This window comes from Pieris rapae, chromosome 12 (assembly GCF_905147795.1).
Source record: "Pieris rapae chromosome 12, ilPieRapa1.1, whole genome shotgun sequence".
NCBI classification, from domain to species: domain Eukaryota; kingdom Metazoa; phylum Arthropoda; class Insecta; order Lepidoptera; family Pieridae; genus Pieris; species Pieris rapae.
Genome location: NC_059520.1, coordinates 5,262,802 through 5,282,255, shown reverse-complemented (window position 1 = coordinate 5,282,255; position 19,454 = coordinate 5,262,802). Strand labels below are relative to the sequence as shown.

At 32.6% G+C, this 19,454-nt stretch overlaps 1 protein-coding gene and 1 long non-coding RNA gene across 6 annotated transcripts; one reads left to right on the top strand and one right to left on the bottom strand.

Annotated features, from left to right (window-relative positions):
• Window positions 1-1,679: 1,679 nt before the first annotated feature.
• Window positions 1,680-19,212, bottom strand: LOC110991297 (PDZ domain-containing protein 8). Of its 5 annotated transcripts, none has more exons than XM_022256625.2 (15): window positions 18,999-19,208; window positions 17,324-17,484; window positions 14,486-14,668; window positions 13,198-13,390; window positions 12,910-13,120; window positions 11,900-12,065; window positions 11,584-11,784; window positions 11,120-11,317; window positions 10,277-10,902; window positions 9,938-10,163; window positions 8,729-8,837; window positions 5,811-5,924; window positions 4,265-4,388; window positions 3,495-3,684; window positions 1,680-2,890 (listed from the first exon to the last, which is right to left on the bottom strand). In XM_022256625.2, exons 2-15 carry the CDS (start codon window positions 17,474-17,476, stop codon window positions 2,750-2,752), a joined length of 2,835 nt encoding a protein of 944 aa, XP_022112317.2. In that variant the 5' UTR covers window positions 17,477-17,484; window positions 18,999-19,208; the 3' UTR covers window positions 1,680-2,749. The 5 variants fall into 5 exon arrangements, 3 of the variants coding, with proteins under 3 accessions (XP_022112317.2, XP_045486488.1, XP_045486489.1); XM_045630532.1 differs by having other exon boundaries at window positions 2,753-2,890; window positions 3,495-3,680; window positions 18,999-19,212; XR_006750547.1 differs by lacking the exons at window positions 1,680-2,890; window positions 3,495-3,684 and adding an exon at window positions 5,395-5,530 and having other exon boundaries at window positions 4,260-4,388; window positions 18,999-19,210.
• On the top strand, window positions 2,834-4,461 carry LOC123689597. The gene is made up of 2 exons (XR_006750548.1): window positions 2,834-2,939; window positions 3,515-4,461. It is a non-coding gene; the product is annotated as an uncharacterized LOC123689597 (long non-coding RNA).
• Window positions 19,213-19,454: the final 242 nt, after the last annotated feature.

Sequence of the window (19,454 nt, the reverse complement as noted above, 5' to 3'; positions counted from 1 at the left end):
AGTGATGGTCTTGGATGCTAAACCTAATGATAAGATATTTTTTTAGTTTTATATTAGTGATAAGTACGAGAATATACCTAGTGTATGTGATCTAATAGAGTAAAACCAACCTTGAAGTGAGTATTATCCCAAACATATGCATAAGAATAAAATCGGTTTTGTTCTTCTTTTGTTTAGAGGTTTTATACAAGGTAGGGCAATGAAGCATGCTATGACGTCACTTTGACGTTCCAAAAGTTCGTTCAACGCAATGTTTTGATGTCTTGGCCAAACAGAGACGCAGATTTTCTTCTTTGGAATCCTTGAAGCTTTGCCAAAAACCAGTGTATAACAAAGTCCCGTGCTCCAATTTAGTCCATGTGATGTCTATTTATTTAAAATACTAGTAAACACGGCAATGCAGGCAATGATAAACAAACGCTTTAACATTTGAAATTGCGCTGTAGGATCTAAAACTTATTTTTATTTACAAATTACATAAATAATAAGAAATTTTGTCTCAGAATATTTGTATCTAGACCCCTTAATTCTGACCATACAGCATATCGACAAGTAACCAGATGTACATATAGATGCATTCTTTCCATAAATATTATGATTCATGACGCACAAAAAAACCGTACCTATCAAGGTAATTCCATTCACTTTAATCCATTAATTTAATGAAGTTACGTATAAATTATGATCTAATATTATTCAAAATTTCATAAAAGCCTTGGCTCTATGAAAGTGGCTTCCTCCTCTCATGCCCCAAATAACGTGTCAGTATACATTTTATATTTCACATATTGCATTTCATCATTTAAAGAGAACAACTTATATTTTGAAATGCACTCACTTCATAATTCGTGATTTTGCTAAATCATGCAATGTTAACATCAAACGAATTTGTTCATTCAAGATGAGATGATGACATGGTTTTAGCATATTATATAAATTTATATACACAAAAACACATAAAAAAAGCCGGTTATTAGACAACGGACGACCTTATCACTAACAAGCGATTTCTTCCAGGTCCTACATATCTTTTGTTCTCTTATGACTAAACATGTATATTGTATATTAAGTATAGTTAGCCTAATAAGCGCTCAAAAACGCTTGAAACATTTGCCTATTCGTAACGGGATGTGACACTAACAATTGTTGGAACAAATCTGTGTTAGTGACGCACTGAATTTTCCACTATAACGGTATGCTGACATTTCGCAGAAGTTTTTCATCTCTGTATCCTTTGTGCTATTTCAGGAAAAGCTGGAAAATGGCCAAACGGCGATCTTCAGTTTTGTACAGGAAAATAGAACTTGATTCTGTACATTATGGGCGGAAATTGACTAATTTTGAATTTCCTTTATTTAACGACAGGACGTGTTTGCAAATTATTTTAAAGATATTATTTGACATATTTTTAATTTAATATTTTTCCCAATAAGTAATTTTTGTATCTAGTGGTTAAATAACCACTTAATTATGACTTTATATGCAAGGGTATATAGCAATATTCATAGGAATGATTTTAAATATACATGTTACGTATATTGTTGTTAATTTAATAGGTATAGTAATTCACGTGTTATTACAATATAAAATATCAAAATACGTTTAACCTCTCTTAGTCGATTTTACATAACAAATATATACAAACTTTTAGGGAAATGTAAAGCATTAAAACAAAGGAACACAATGAACAATGCATTTAATGTATCCAATTGTGAGAAGTTCGAGATCAGTTTGACCCCGCTCTCCTCACAATGAGTCATCACAGCAACGACAAGCAAAATTGCACCTTATTGTTAATAAACATAGTTTGTTCTTCTTTAACTAATATATAATTTCTATGTACATTTTTAGGCAAATACCTAAAGACCGTTTTTCTCTCGTAATGTCTGTCTTACGTTTAGGTTTACTATAAGTCTCAACAATCATGCAGACTTCGTGCTTCACAATGACGTCTTTGTAGCTTTATTTATGTATGGTTTTGGAATAAAAAAGTAAATAAAAATACGAGTCTTTTAGTAAACCTTATATATAACAATATGTAGTGAGGGCGGACTGCAGCATCTGAGACGACTTCAGTATTAATTAATTGACCAAATCCTATTTAAGAAAAAAAGAACGGGTACTAGAACCAGTATGACAATAATCCTTAATCCTAGGGTAAGTATCAGAAACGAAACTTAGCTCTAAGTCTGACTTCTGAACGTCAAATATAAAGGAATAATATCATATTTCATGCGAGAATTGTTTCTGATTCTCACTCCTAGCGCCCGTCTTTACTATTTTCTCTCGTTGGAAATCGCGGAATTCCTAGTATCGTGATATGCCTGGCTTACAAGTTACAGTTTTATTTATTTCTTTCTTTCTTACTATTTAAAAGAGATATAAGATCCTCCCGACACAACCTAGCGCGAGTAACAAACATTTAAAGGATACGTTATATATTTAGTTCCGGACTTCACCCCTCTCAGCTTCATCTAAAAGGATAAAACTATTTAAAAGAATATTTACATAATTCATAACTAGACGAAAACTATAGCTTTCATAGTAAAGACTAAAACCTTCCGCAATTAAATCCTTGTTTAATTGACTTAAGGTTCTATTTTTAACGACAACGTCAATAGGAGCATCTCATATAAAATGCAAGTGAATTAAAACCATACTGTAAAGGAACGAAGGTTCACAATTATTTAAAAAGATCCGAGGTTAACGTTATAACATTTGTAGTACCATTTTAATATGGGAAAAGGAGTTAAGTGTTATCTGGTCGCTGTGCGAGTTGTGCGGCGGCGCAACAATGCAGCATAAGAGCTGTAAGAGCGCAGGCGCGGCCCTCTCCTCCCTCCTCACCACTTGCGTCTGAAGCTGATAGTTCTTCGCGTACGGCTTGTAGCTAGAACAATGTTATCGCAAATCGAAAATAATAGAACTTTTTATTAAAGGTACTTTAGTACTACAATATAACTAATAGTGATAAATATACTAGATTAGAACATACGCACAATGTCAATACTCGGAACAAACGCAGGCTGCAATTTCCCCGTACTAGACTATGTAAAGTTAGTAATTCTTTTTTGGGGAAAGGGATACTCTTCTTTAATAAAATCCCAGAGGCTCTTTTATCTCTGCCTTTTAATAAATTTAAGAAATGTATTAAAGAAAAGCTGTGTAAAAAGGCTTACTATAAAGTTATTGATTATCTAGTTGATAAAAGGGCCTGGGACTAGTGCTGGGCAGGCTGCCTCTAATTAATTTGATATATTTGTTTTAAATATTGTTTAATGATTTGCTTTTTTAAAAGAGTACCGAGAGTTTTTTACGCCGGCTTTTTCTCTCGGCCTACACCCTCTGTCTTTGCCGATGAGTAGGGATGCCTACAAGTTCGAAATGATTGACGTGGAATAAGTGATACCTAGAAGATCTTATGTTCCAAAATAAACGTATTTTATTTATTTTATTTTTTATTTAACGTTTTAAATGCTACTTCTTATATTTACCATATCGTGTATCTGTGCAGCAGTTAGAGCAGCGGCAAGGGCGGGCGCGGAATCTCGGGCGGCTGCAAGAAGTGCGTCGGGCGGCAAGTCGCTCCGCACCACGGGGGCCAATACCGCCCCAACCTCCCCTTGGGATAACCACGACGCGCCACACCCACTGAACGGGTTGCCTGACTCCAGGGATCCCTTCCTGCCCGATACAATGATTCTAATTCCGTACACAAATTAGACTAAGCTAGAATTAATTACTGCGTGTATTCGTAGTTACTTGTAAACGTACTAATAAGCCCCAAATAACCTTTGAATATTTGTCCTTATAACAAAAGAATGCAGTGCAGTTTCGACAGTTGTAATCCAGAATTACCGACAAGAATTTGATTCACGACATCACTTATTTTTTCTGTTGTAAATTATAGGCCCACATTTTATTTTGTAAATAGTACCTAGGATCAAAGAAGCCGGCTAAGTATCAACAATTATGGAAAGTTAAAAAATGCTTATCAGTGTAAGAACTACTGATATTACATTATTATTTACATTTATTATACATTTATAACAACGAAAACTATTGAATTGAGCTTAGCGACGTTCCTAGCCAATTTAAACTATAACTAGGATTATACCTAGGACCGTAATATTACGTATTACTAATCTACTTTACGTAGAATTCCTTTTTTGCGAAACGTGGATCTTCTTCCAGATTTTTTTTTCGTATTAGCGGGAATAATTGAGCTTCTCTTCTATGCTTTCAAATATCGTGGTACTCCTACCTTGGTGTATGGCTCGGAGAAGGCGGTAACGATCTGGAGGATGAGTTGCTCTTAGCCACACAAAGGGAGTGAGCGGATCCAGCCCTTCGAAGCCCTGCAACCAGCGCACTCATAGCTCCACCGCCTACAACAATAGTACTAGCTATAGCATATAAACAAAAAAGTTGAAATATTAATAAAACTTTAATTTACATTGACGGTACTTTTCGTTTTATCTATTTGTTCTTTGAAAGAAACAGCCTTTATGTATTTCGGAAATGTTTCGAATCTGAGTGACGTAAATATTGAAAACTTGTTAATGCAATTTATACATATATTGTATTCAATTAACGAAAAAAATATCAAAATAACCTTTGAATATTTAATAGTACATATTCAAAAAAAACACGATTTCGAATTGATAATATTTATTGCGTGAAATGGCACAAAACAAGGAAACATCGGTGACGATCGAAATTCGAAAGCGGTCAGAGGAAATAAGCTGAGTCATGCATATTACTCATAAAGTCTTTCCCGTGTTAGGTCTACAGAAAAGAGGAAAACATAAATACTAATCAATATTAAAATATCACCCATGCTATCTGTCGATCAGGAATGATGGAGCTATTCCATGGTTCCACTGTTACTTTCTACAAATCTAAGAACATTCACTTTATAATTTATATAAAATTACCATTTTCAAATTTAAAGAAAACTTCTAAAAACGTTTGCAAAATATCAAGAAATCTTGATAACAATCACAGTGCACCGCGATCTAGTTAAAAGATCACATATTGCGTAATTAATCCTTGAGGTATGAATACTAGTACAATAGACTGTCTATTACTTAAGACGCTTTGGGTACTGGTACAATTAATCGTTACATGACCTAGTGTGAGGTGTGATAATTGGATACACATCAGAAAACACGGCAGAAATTGCAATGCTTTTCGTAAGGGTTGGCAATATTACAAACTGTATGTAGTGGTTCATAAATCATGTTGAAGACGGAAAATTTTGTGGTTTTTAAGAAATAGGCATTACTAATGTAAATGGAATTCGAGTGATTGATTAAAAAAATACTAATAAGGGAAATGACACGTTTGAATTTTTATATACAACACCCTAAAGGATTTTATAAGGAATCGTACATTAAATTGATAACAAATATTCGGGGCAGCCCTGAGGTAGGTTAGCACGGCACAGTGGATAAAAACCTGAATCAACCTGTAGTTTTGTAAATCCAGGTGTTAACTCTTAGCTGGCTTCAGTATTCAAATAGCTCGTCTGTACAAAGAAATAACCTAATAAGCAACTTATAAAAATATGTTTGTTTATTCTTGTCTTAAAAGTATATATGTAGGTTAATTTTCAAGTGAACCAATTGCCAAAAAAACTTAAAATCTATTTCGAAAACTTACGGATTTATCTAAAATTTAACAGAAACATGTCATTTGGAGGTCTAGCTTACGTTAGATTTGCATTTCTGGCCTCATATTAAATTTCTTATAGTTTTGTAAGATATAAAATTCTTCATGAAAGAAAATGTAATACATTAATAGAGAACCTTCTTCGTGTACGTCTAGGGAATCCTTTCTTTCTCCTTTTTCGTCTTCTTCGGAGTCTGGGTCGCCATCGGCCTCGGTCGTTATTAGCTCGGGAGGTTGAAACCCAGTCGTTTCTATAGAGACAAACAGTATTAGATAATGTAGCAGTAAATAAATCTTATATTTTCATCTAGGACCTACAGATAAAATATTATGACTTGGGAGGCGAAGGTAGGCGGTTAATTTAAGATAGAAGAGAAGATTAAGGTTATTATTGAAATCCATAGTTGACATTGAAAAGGTAACATTGCACATGATAAGAAAGATAATAGTAATTGATATTTTATTATTATTACTGTACATCGTTATGTAGTTTTTATGAGTATGTATTGTTATGTTTGTGGTATAAATGTAATAAATATATATAGAGTAGTTGCCGCATTGGAATAATATGTAATGGTAACTTATTATGTTAAAAACAAAATTAATTTCTTAATGAAAACTTAACAATAATAAATTTAATAATAAATTTAAATATATACTTTGGAAAGGGGAATAGAAATACATGTTATATTCTTACTAAAACAAAGTAAATTTACGTATAAGTTAAATATATAGAATTAAGTTTATACAGAGTTTAACGTCAGAATTAGCATCAATATCATATAAGAACGTTACAAAATCCGCATTATACCAAGGTTAAACGAAAGGTTTCAATTTAAGTTTATAAAATTGTAAATATTTCACATGATTGCGATACGGAGATATATCAATTTCATAAGTGGAGCGAAGTAGTTTTCCGCAATTAATTTACGTAAGAGTCTTATTTAATACTGATACAGTATGAATCATTATAATTCACACCACGTTAATGTTTATTGTATTCGTCTATGACAAAGAGGATTATAGCGTGGTACGAAATATGATAAATATATGAATGATACAGTTATGTAATATGAAAATGCGGTTTCCTTGTTTCTTGGTTGTTTCTTAACCCTGAAGTCAAGCGTTAGAATTCCTGATGTGCATTAATGTGTTTCTGTATGCTCGTACGTTCTAACTCGCATAATAGGCTTAACAGTTCTTAGTGATGTCACAGAAAGGTTTTGTACAGGATATAAAGGATAGGACATAAAGAAAAATGATTAACAAAATATAGTACATGTGTTATTCGAGATTTTAATAACCTAAGAGAAGTGTAAAGAAAAATCAGTAATATAAAAGTGACTTATTTCGTTTAGTTTAGAAAAGAAAATATCGTTGTGTGTCAACAATAAGAATTATGACCAGCTTTTAAATCTGTAATTAACAAGCTAATAAAGTTTATTTTGACAAAGATTCAGAAGTCAGTGACCGAAATGGAAACCATGATTTGGCTGGATGAAGCAAAACAGTTGGCAATGGCTCAAAATGTATTTTAAAACGGCACGTGCAAAAACATGTCCTTATGTAGCATAAAATGCATTTACGTATTGAAATTATTAGCAGCTTTTTGTAATTAATTATGGGCATCAGACAAAGAACTATTCAGAGCAACTATTTGGACAATAACCATTGGTCCTTGGTATTCAGAAATAAAGAGGTCGAATCAGAAAACCGGGGATTGGAGGGTGTACTCTGCGATGCGAACTAATATAATTATTTTCCACGCATAATTTTACTTATTTTCAAAAATAATATAGTTATTTTTAATTGTCAACAACAATACAATAATGACGAAACAGTTTTGTGAACACAACAATAAGATAATTGAGTAGGCAATGATCTCAAATCTCACGATGGTTCTTTTTCCGTACCAACTCAAAACTCGACCAGATACAATTTTTTTTATAAAACTTCTTCGTGATAACACGTCGTTTAATAACACAAATATGACGTTATGACGACTTAGGCTATATATTTTTAACAAAGACCAGTTAGAAATCATAATAGAATAATGAAGTAATAGTATCGCGATATATTAAAACAGCAAATCATTGTATAATCTGCAGGAACGATCATTGAAATTATTATTGGTATATTTTAAATAAGGAAGCAGTTTAGGTTTAATTACGGAAATTGCATAAATAATATCTTAATACTAAGAAACTTTCTGTTTGATATCTTATTTTAACCCTATTATAAAATAAAAAATGTTGAAACAATCTCGTCATTAAAATTTTACGACAATCAAAGTCTCGGTTATGCTCATGCGCATATAAAAGATATTGAAATTGTCAATAGCAAAATCAAATCAGAGTAGTTTAGTGGTTCTAGCATGGTGGGGTCGTCAAATATGTTTGAAAATAAATTAAAACCTATTTTTTACGAATAGTAACGACTTTTTAAGTATGATGAATGAAACTCGAACCTGGGTCTTTCTTCAGCGAATTATTAGTTTAGCGATTAATGCATAAAGGTAACGTCATCCTTATTATAATAAAATATAAAAAATCCCTAATTAGAACATGACGAATACATCGCTTTTCCGCAATCCAAATGTTTTTATTTTGCAAGTACATTATATTTTGGAAAACATCTCGCGATTTTGTGTTCTTCTTTATTTAGAGGTGCAAATAATATATAAAGGTATTTTTTAAATACAATACAATATATATAAATATACATTGTGTAAATAAATGTTTCAAATGTGGTATCATTAAAATAAATGTAGGTATATATGTTAGAATGAACATAGCTGACTAAAATTGTTACGGCTAATGGCGACGAGTATCTCGCTCGTATATAATATATACATATTAATATTAAGTTTCTCATGTAAATAAAATATTTCTGTTTTGTAATGAGAAATAAAGTTCTTTAAACATTATATTGAAAACCATTTTTATTCAATGCAGAACAAAATTATCTTTTGTAAGGATTCCTACTTCAAAAAACTTTTTGTAAATACATAAGAAGTATTTATCATAAGTATGATATTTATAATATGAAAACATACCTCGATTCTGCTTGGGTATGCATGGTGAGGTCTCCTGACACTTGGTAACGCATTTCTTGTGACAACACAATCCACAGTTTCGACATTGCATTGCGTCTTTGAGCCAAATCTAATGAAAAGGTAAACCCGTTAAATAAGGTATAATCTGTGAAATATTAATTATTTGTATTGAATTATAATGGGCAACACGCAATCATTCAATTTCCTTATACCTAGGCAGAATAGATCAATTATAATCCGCACAATCAGCCATATCAAAATAGACATGCAAATGTCATAAAAATTTCATTAAATCATATTATAAGACCATCAACACAATGTCATAATAATAAATTAAGCTATTTTTAATTCACTGTTGTAAAAATTACGGTATAAATACACCAACACGCTATAAAGGCACATTCTATCAAAATTCTAAATTTAATCAAGTTAGTTGTAAACCAGTGTCAGTGTTTACAACTAACTTGAACTTGAACTTAACTAACTATGGCGGTTTTTGTATTCCAAGATTTATAACTATATTAATATAATTACAATATGGACTTTTTTAAGCTTCATAAATTAAAAATCAATGTATTAGCCGTTATCGTAAGTCATGTTTAATGCATTTTGTATGAAATAAACTACTGGTTTCCCTCCGCCCCAATTAACTCCTAATTAGGTACAAATCGTGAAAAATAATAACCGATATTTATCTCAAACACTTATGATTAAATATGTAATAACTGTAATAGAACACGCACGTGTGAACTGTGAACCAAGTCAATGCCAAATTTCTAATATATTTCTGTAACAGATATGGTAAACATCCTGATCTGTTTAAAGGATGGAAATTTTGAAATCTTACATTACCTAAGTATAATATTGGTATTATAAGATTCATCTAGCTTAATCTTGTTTGTAAAATTTCCATTGCTTGACAGAACTCGACTAATTTTAGTGTCATTTTGTATTTTTTTAAATATATGATGTTAGCCGATTTCCCTTTTTTAATTTAATAAATAAACTAACCTTTACGATTTCTTTTATTAGGAATTAAATGTTGATTCATCAGTAATTCGTAGTGATTCAGCTTTAATAAATATTTGGTTTGAAGATAATAACTAGACTGATAGCACATAATTATTTAAAAGAATCCATAGTCATTGTTTTAATTCCTAATTTATACTAATCTTTGAAAATCTATCTTTTTAGAAAAATAAATCATACCTTTTTATTACAGAAGTCGCATTGTGTGGACCGATGGAAGTGCGTACGTACGAAATCGTGTGACGTCACAGACGTAGACACCACAGGAGCGCGCGACGGGACTCTAGTTGCAGGGCGAGGGGAAGAACGAGTGCCTGTAACGCCTTCCCACTCCCACCACACCAATGCATCTCCAAAACATAGGCACGGTTCAAAGCCAGCGTGAGACGAGAGTTTGTGGCTTTTGCTGCAAAAGAAGGATTCCATGAAAGTAACAAAGCTGTTATAAGTTAGTAAAAATTACGGTAATCCTAACTAATACTATGTCTTAGTCTTATTTCTTATGAGTGTGCCAATTACCTAAATTTTATATCAACGTCGGGCGGGAGAAACTGGTACCGTTTCATGTGATGAGGCACAGTTGAATCTTGACATTCAGATAATAGTGCCGCCAGTGGAATGTTAAGGTACCCTAGTAACACCTCATCTTTCTCTCCCGGGACGGTCACCCAAACGTTAATATTGAGGTATTTATGATTCTCATTTAGCTTGAAATCCGTCTCTTCATCGAAAGGAATGATTGGCTTTAGTTGGACATTTTTCGTCCAAAACATTTGGCATATCTCAACATGCTCCGTCTGTCGTGGACCGCCAGCTTCGAAGATTTCATCTTCTTCAATTTCTTTTTCAGAAACCTTGCATTCGGTTTCTGTACGTATAATGGGTACGTCAGGATGTTTAACTGTTTTATTGGTTGTAACTTGGCGAAGCGGTGTACTAGCTCCAGAAGCTGGTGGTGTGCTACCAGCAGAACTGTCAGAGGACTTGTTTTCAACGGAACACCTTCGTTTTCGTAGCCCAAAATTACTAGGTCCTATAGAATCTGTGGATTTAGTGAGCTGCCGTGTTATTTCAATCTTTTGTTTTCCTGTATCTTTTGTATCGATATCGTTTTGCTCAACTGTCTTCGCTGGAGAATCTGAATCCTGTGTAATATATAATTCAATTAATCCAAAAATCAGTAATTATCGTATAATATTTACAGATCGTCATTGATTGTGTTATTGGTATGTCTTTTTAAGAGTGTTTTGTGATTGTGTGTGATTTTAAATAATTCAGTTCTAACAATTTCATGGACCGTAGTTCATAATATTCATCTAAATCTGTTTCTCTTCTCTTCTCTGTTTTAAATTTTAAACTTACTTGCACGTTATTCTTAGAAGCAGTTCGCATTCCTTGTAATCCCTTCACTCCCTCCATGACTTCTGAAACCCGTCTAAAGGAGAAGTTAGTTCTCAATCGTTTTGGTTCGTCATCTCTTCTTGCCACACCTCCGGCCCCACCCCGGCGTACACGGACTATTACCGCACGACGCTCAACGCTTCGTAGGAGTTTGCCAACCTACAATTTATATTTAAATTGCTTATACAATTTTTGGCTGAAACTAAATAATAGATGTCAAATCAATTTATGCATATAAAGGTAGTAAGCCGCGTCTGCGTCCACTGTATATTGCAATTTTGATTTTAAAGATGAATAACAATATTTTAAGCTAGGGTTTTAATTGGACTTCTCGTTGGGGTACCGTTCATTTCACTGTCTTTACATATTAAACAGGGAAGGTTATTATTAGATATAGATATTGCTTATCCTGTATATCAGATTACCTGTGCTACATTAGTAACAGGCTTGTTATCTATCGCTAAAACCACGTCGTCTCTCCGAAGATCAGCTCTGTATGCAGGTGACATCGGTACAACCGTGTCGACTAGGACGACACCAACACCTTGACAGCACACAAGGCCCAGAGTGCCACTCACTGCTGGGAGTACTATATCGAGTACTAGAATACCACGTCTTAGGGAGACCTAAAAAAGAGTTATCTGTAATCTTTACTCGTTCATTCAAGTTTCATTCGGTGAAATAAATATTGAGTTATTTTTTGGTTATCCAAATCTGTATTTCACTATTTCCGTAACTCACCCAAGCATGAGAATCTACAGCTAGAGCGGCTCGAACAATGCCGATATTTCCGGGCCAATACAACCGACTGACTTCTACCAGCCTGACGGTTAGTCGGCCTTGTGGTGTAGGACCATCTTCGGCTTCGGTGCTGCCAGGTTCTGACTTTGGGAAGAATGGCTTATACCTATGGGACAAAAGTTTAGGCTTTAAGTCTTATATACTGTAATGTCGTTTAATGTAAGATAAATTAATAGAATTTTTCTTGCTATATCACGCAGCTTGAAAACTTGATTAGGTACTTAAGAACGTACAGTATAATTAATAAAATTTACAGCACACAAAATGACGCAGGGCTTACAAAAAATGGATTAAAATGAAAAGTTACGTGTTTCAATCTGTTAAAGAATATTTTATTTTGAACATTGTGTAATGCTTTATTTTAAAAAAATACAGAAAATTGTCATATTTTTTATTTAAGCAATACTATACTGTGACGATTTAACTCGCGTTAGGAGTAGTTTTGAGGAAATGAATAGATATATTTTATATATAATATTATATATTATATATAAAATATATATATTCTATATTATATATATAAATTGGTTTTGTATGGGAGGAACAAATTAAATATAAATACATATAATATGATATCTCAAAAAAAAAATTAATTAATCAAAGTATGTACCATTGCTACATAAGTTGGCTTTTGCCATCTTATAAATACGTAGTTAATTAATATACCATATACATAAGGAAAATATATTTCTTATCTCAACTCAAAATTAGTCTTGGAAAACCATAACTCATTGATAGAATGTGAATGTGTACCAAAAAAAAATGTATTTTATATATTTTTAAGAAAAGTCAGGTTCATATAAAATATTAATAGAATTAAAACAACAAGTATGAAAATTTAATCAATCAAATGGTTCAATATAATACTTGTAAAGATTTCATATACGCGGATGTAGAAATAAGACCTTACCCATGTTGTTTAGAATTATAGGACCATATAGGGTACATACCGTATCTTGTAATTAGGAAGTGTATGTCTCTGTGCAACCGCTCGCCTTATATGTGCGGCGACAAGGGCTGCCAATCTTGGCTTGAGCTGTCTTCCTTGGAAGCGACCTCGTACTCGGAGCTCAAGTTTAGGCTGGTTTTCGAATGCCAGCGCCCAGTGTGTGTATGGCGTTCTACGGAACATCACACGGACAGTGCCACTGATGCTTTCGACTGAAAATTTAATAAAAATGTTCTTAAGAAGTATATCTATACCATTGTTTTATTTTTCAATTTTTTTTTAATCTTACCCGTGATAGATATGTTAGCGATCTTCCCCAATAACATAACAGCGTCAACTTCGATCCTGAAGCTGCCGTCATAAGTCAAATCTAGTCGTAAGTCTAAGGATCGGAGCCTCGCACCATCTTCCTCTAACTCTCCGCTCACTACCCGGAGGTTTGATAAACTGGGAAATTCTGTTCCTACTTCTAGTGAACGTAACTGTAACAGAGGAAAATCCGCCTTAAGAATCTACTTTTTGTGATCAATCAAAAAAAAATGTAAACAAGGAAAGTCTAAAAGCTAGTTTTCTTTTGAAACTTATGTTTTTGCGTTATACTTTTATTTGTGTATCTTGATTAGTAATCTTTTATTATTATATTACCAAACTGCTCAAAGTCTTAACGTTTAAACTTGAAACATTAAGCAAAATAAATAAATATACGATTGTCCGATTCAACGAACACTAAATAGATGTTAAAATATATGAATTGAGTTAAATTTAACTGTGACAAGTACAAATTTAAAATTTTCCCACCTCATTTATGTGTTCCGTGTCAAGGCATCAAATTAATATATCATTACGAGGCTCTACAATCTAGGAAGTTGATTTTTGCAATCAATAACGTCCATATTTCAATTATATTATAGTAATCATAGGAATATGAACACATGCTTTTAAAATACAATCCATAATAAATAATCACCTTATATTTATAACGTAAATAAATCGATGTTGAGATAGTTGAAATTATTATGCTTTGGACTTCCTAGTCTATTCTCTAGTGTAGAGTGTTGTGTAAATACCGAAAATATAAGTCATGAATGTAAATTTATTTGCTTCTTTTTGTCGAAAATATAAACGTACACGTTAAAATTTTTGACTCCCAGCTATTTAGACAATATAAGTAGAATACAGGGCGAACTAATAAATTACTATTGACTATGTATACATATTCACTTTACTATAAAAGGAAGGAATACAAATAGACTCGACATATTTGAGCACCCTACGCTTTGCATACGATATACCTAGTACCTATTGTTTTCAGGAACGCCAAATCAATTACAAGGTATGATAGAAGACCTAAATACTGCCAGAAAAAAAATTAACTACAAATAAATACTTAAAAACAAAAAATTTGATACACAACAATTTCATTTTAATGTCGTGAAAGTTCTCACCATGTAACGTGATCAGGATTTATTTTTACATAAGAAATTTAAAAGTAAATCATGTAAGTTTTACAGAAAAATAACAATTTCTATAGGAGTCGAACTCATGACCTGGTTAAGCGCAATGACTGACGTAGTTACCGTAAGAGATTCGAATATCTTTCCTGATGATGTCTTAGCAAGTAATTCCGCCAGCTCATTCGCCATACGTCTTCTTAACCATCGGGTGTCAGCCGTACTTTGTTGAAAGATAAATTGTAGCATCCCATTCAGGGCTCCCTCTGGTGTACTTCCAGCACCATGACATAATTCATTCAGGATTTCCTGCAATGAAATAATCATTGATTGGTTAATTCAACAGAGAAACACATTGAATTAATAATTAATGTTTTTTTTATATTAGACATCTTTCGATACAAAATTACATTCAAATTAGAGAAAGCTGAAGTTCCCCAACAGACGTATTGCAGGAACAAATAGTTACTGGACGTCGTCAAATTGAAAGTTGATCGATTGGAAGTAAATTGATATTTGCGCAGTGCCTTGCTACGCTCCCTTTGGGATTTTGACATTAGATAATTCCAATACTTGTATATCTCGAGACGTATAAAAAATATTGCAGAAATAAATAAAATATTGATTTAATTATTATACAGCTGAAAGTGCAAGAATTTGTATTTCAGTAATTTACAAAACCAAGTCTTTTAACACGAAATGTTCCATACATTGTTTTATTACAAGTTATTTTAAAAACTCGATTACTGTATACATCCAATTTGCAAAACATTCACATGCTTTTACATTAGAATAGTCTGTGGTATAAATTTAACGTAATTGTGGTGTAATTAAATAAATAAAACATACAATTTACATAATGTCCACGGTTACCGTACACTTAATCATTATAATTTCTTCTTAACTCTATCTGACAGACTTGTCTGATATGCCATATGCTAGAAATCTCTATCTTTGTAAGGTTGGCAGCCCTACTGTTGAATCAGATCCACAGATTTCGAGAGTGAACGAAGTAGCATTAGTGTGTATAACATATATTTATATGGTCTTTGCTAACTCCTTCAATTTCACTGCACGTAAATGAAAAATAAACCGACATAGTTTTGTAACAACTGCTCTTTTTCGTTCATTGCAAAGGCAGGTGGGTAGAATAATATTCAATATTTCTTCTACCCTCACCGGTTTGAGAAATGTCGAGAAATCTCACGCATCTTTTGCCCTTCCTGCAGTGAGTCAACGTTAGACGTTCCCGTCACCGAGGTTGTTTTAGATGAAGCGCTTCGATGAAACTTTGCCAGTCATCTTCCGTAATGCCGATTTGGTGCCACGTGACTGTGACTCAATTCTTACCTGTTCCTTTGCGTGTTTTGTTTACATTGGTTTATCTACAGAATTTATTAATAGTTCCTATAAAGTCTACATAATTACATATTATATAAAGAAAGATTTAGACTAAATCGACTCTTCGGTTTCCTGACCGTTTTTTAATCAATTACGTATTCAAAGGTACAGTTTCCAATACTGACGTATTGGAAACTGAGCATGCTATGTCATTTAAATAACTTATCGCGAAAGATTAAAGAGCTTACAATTAAAGGGTAACGGCGTCGTTAAACGATAAGTCATCGTGTTTCCACCTCGTTTTGCCTTTTATTAAAAGCTGTAACCATCCCATAACAATTTTATGTTCTTTAGTCATTACTCGCTTATTGGATTGTTAATTATATTTCTCTTTGGCAACACGTTTGTGTGTTATTAGTTTTTTTTAATTATAGGGTAAATTAAATAAACTTTTCACAAAACTTTTCAATTTTTGAATTTTGATCATGGATGTTGTCTTTTTGAAAATTACAAATTACGAAACTAGCTTGCCAATGTAAAAAAGTTAAAAACAGAATCGTATTGTTTATTTACTAAGAAAATTTCCTGGAAATAACATCTCGCTTGTGGACTATACGATAAATATTTAATGTAACTTTCGACATACTCCTTGGGGACAACAGCTTCTAGCAATATTATTTTCGGTTACTTCTCTGTTTATTACTTTTATATAAAAAGTACGTTTAATATTTCACAGCGTTCTGGGTAGTAGTTTTGACTGTAATTCTAATCAACAAAAAGCTAAAGGATAGAAACAAAATTCATTTTTCTTTCAAAATAATTCTTAAAATTATAACATTTAAAATATTGTACGTATATACGTATAGTGTGCTTTGGTCTCTATTACCTTTTTCCTATTTTTACGTCCAAGCAAAAACACATACGCATCCCCCAACCCAGTTAAGGTTTCAGGGATATGTACCTCTTTGTAGATGAGAACCGGGTGAACACCCACTAGATCCAACGTCGGATAATACCAACACAGCCGCAATCCAAAAGCTCTTGAAGTCACTTTCGCATTCTAACAGGTATTACACGTGGTCATCTAGCTGCACCATATGTCTCAAGTATTCAGATCAGTAGAAAAAGATAAGCGTAACTTGTCCTATTTTCTCCTTCTCTAACTCTCATGGGCATGAAGTGCCGTTATCTATCTCGTTGAGCTAATTTTATCCGTAACATTTGCAGTTCGCAGACTACAGGGCAGAGGTTGATGGTTGTCACCCAGAACCATCCAAGGTAGTAGTGACCATCATGAACGCTTATTACATATTAACATTAGATTTTGTGAAGTTATACTTCTTTTGGCGCGTTAGGGCAAAATTATGAGAATAAATTTTTACAATGACCGTCAAACACCGTCACAAAACACGCTACTAACCTAGAATAAGGCGAAAGATGAAATTTTTTAAAAGATTTATATCTTGTTACGCAAAAGAAGTACAACTTCTAACACGTCTACGTAAGAGTATACACAAGTATTTGTTTGCTTTGTTTTGCTAAGAAATAAAAAAAAAGACTGCGTGGTGTCTTCAGTTGGCAATGTAATAAACATATTGTTTTAAAATTAAATGTAATACTTACAGGAGGTAATGTGATTGGAATGTTAAAGTCTTCATCTGTTTGCTGTGCTTTCTCAAACGGTCTAACAAAATACAGCAATAATGCTAATGGAACTGTCAGGGCTGAAATGGCGCCAAAAATGGCAGCCATGAACAGCCACCACCAGTCAGGCATTATAAAACCTAGAGAAAAGCTTTAGTTATTACGGATTACGTGATCATACCATATTTAACATTTGCTATGTATAACAATTAAATACAAGGGTACATCAGTAATGACACATATCAGACTGACGTGTCTAGAAAACTAAACTTTTATTATATTAGATAATAGTTTAAACATAATATTTTATATGAAATGAGAGCTATATATTAAATGAAACCTGAACCAGATCGACTCGGAGTCGTTGTCAATTTGTACCAGGGAAGTAGCCGATTTTCCAAAGTACATATATGTACCAAAGTTTACTATGTTTTACGTAGGTATATAAATAAAGTTTTTTTCGTTTGTGTATCTAATGCTGCGTCTCATTGGTCCGATGGCCATCTAGTTTGCGTGTATATTATTTATCTTAAACACACTTAAGCATACGAACATATATTAAAACTTTATTTATTATGTTTGGCAACGTTTCAATTCACTTAATTCTATCTATTGTGGTATCATAAAAATTTGCAGTCAAAAATATACATAATAATCAAGTGAGATTATATACAACATGAAATAAGTGTTTTAGTACTTCTACTAAACTCTTGCGTCTCTGCGAAAAGCCTACCTAAGATTTGAGAGACAAAGCAGTGGTAAATCATCTTTTTTTCCTTTGACGACACTGTTACGTCAGTTTAGTTCGACAGTAATCATATGAATATCTAATACATTAATTATTAATAATATTATTAATACGCGTAATAATATAAGATATAAATATATTAGTTCGCATATTCGTCGCGCCGGATCTTTTTTCGAACAGACTCCTTATAATAAAAGATAATAAACTAATGAAACTGGAAAAAATATTTTGTTTAGAATAAAATCAATGTAAGTAACGCTTTTTTTAGACTAATTTTATAATTATAAAAATATTATATACATATTTTTCCGGTGCAGAACTGAATTTATTTTAAGCGCAATATATGTGTTAGGTAATTTTAATAGTTAATAAATAAATAGTATTAATGTATTGCGTGATCGAGCACTTCCCTAATTGCGTGAAAATTAATTAAGTAGAAACATTGTTATTACACAAGAAGTTGGTCAGTTTTATATTTACTGAAAAATATTAGATTTACGGTAATACCGTTGTGTTTACTCTTTATTAAAAAGTATACAGTTTCAGATTATAAATTAAATGCATAACATAGGTAATATTTTCTATTTACGTACACGAATAACTTTTAAATGTATTTATGTATATCGTTTTCCTTTGATTATGCCTATGATTTTGTAGAAATCCTTATATATTTTCTTATTATTTACACAAAATCAGATCAAAAAAACTAATGAAATTGTTAACAAAATCTCAAAATTACTTATAGCGGCTAAGTATCAAGAAATAAGCGTATCACCGCAACATCGTATAACATTGGTTTAAATAAATAAAACCGTTTAAAATGCACTTTAATACCAAAACATAAAATTGATTTCACTTCTTTACGCGTACTTATAATAAATATCAAAGGAAAATCGCGTCACTCACCTGCTAACAAATTTACCTAAAAACGACATTCCTTGCATTACAATCCATTGTCACTCCAGCAATTGACATACTACTATAAACTGTACATATCATTTTATATCACTATATAATCCGTGGCGGTTATTTTTTTATTAGGGACATTTTGGGCCGACCGACAGCGAAACTTGCGTCACGAAGACTACATAGAAAATTATTTTGATATGCAACGAGCATGCGCAAAGGAGCAATCAGAGTTGTATCTTCAGTCTTTTAAATGCCTCTAGCCTACAATTAACATTTGATTTCCAAATGGTTATGTTATCCACTATCAGTTTTATCGTTCTAACAACTGACTGTTATAAGTTTTGTTGGTGGCCATGAGGACGCTTGCGCGTATATCAAATCGATACGGGTAACAGGTAGAAATCAAAGCGATAGACATACGTTTGACAGAGATGGATCTAAATTCTTATTGCA

Excerpts from the sequence above, each read along its gene's own strand:
- LOC110991297 (XM_022256625.2), bottom strand. The coding sequence starts at position 17,476 with ATGCCTGACTGGTGGTGGCTGTTCATGGCTGCCATTTTTGGCGCCATT. Across the intron at positions 14,669-17,323 it reads TTCCAATCACATTACCTCCT|GAAATCCTGAATGAATTATG; the intron begins GTAAGTATTACA and ends ATTTCATTGCAG. Across the intron at positions 10,903-11,119 it reads CTTCTAAGAATAACGTGCAA|GATTCAGATTCTCCAGCGAA; the intron begins GTAAGTTTAAAA and ends TATATTACACAG.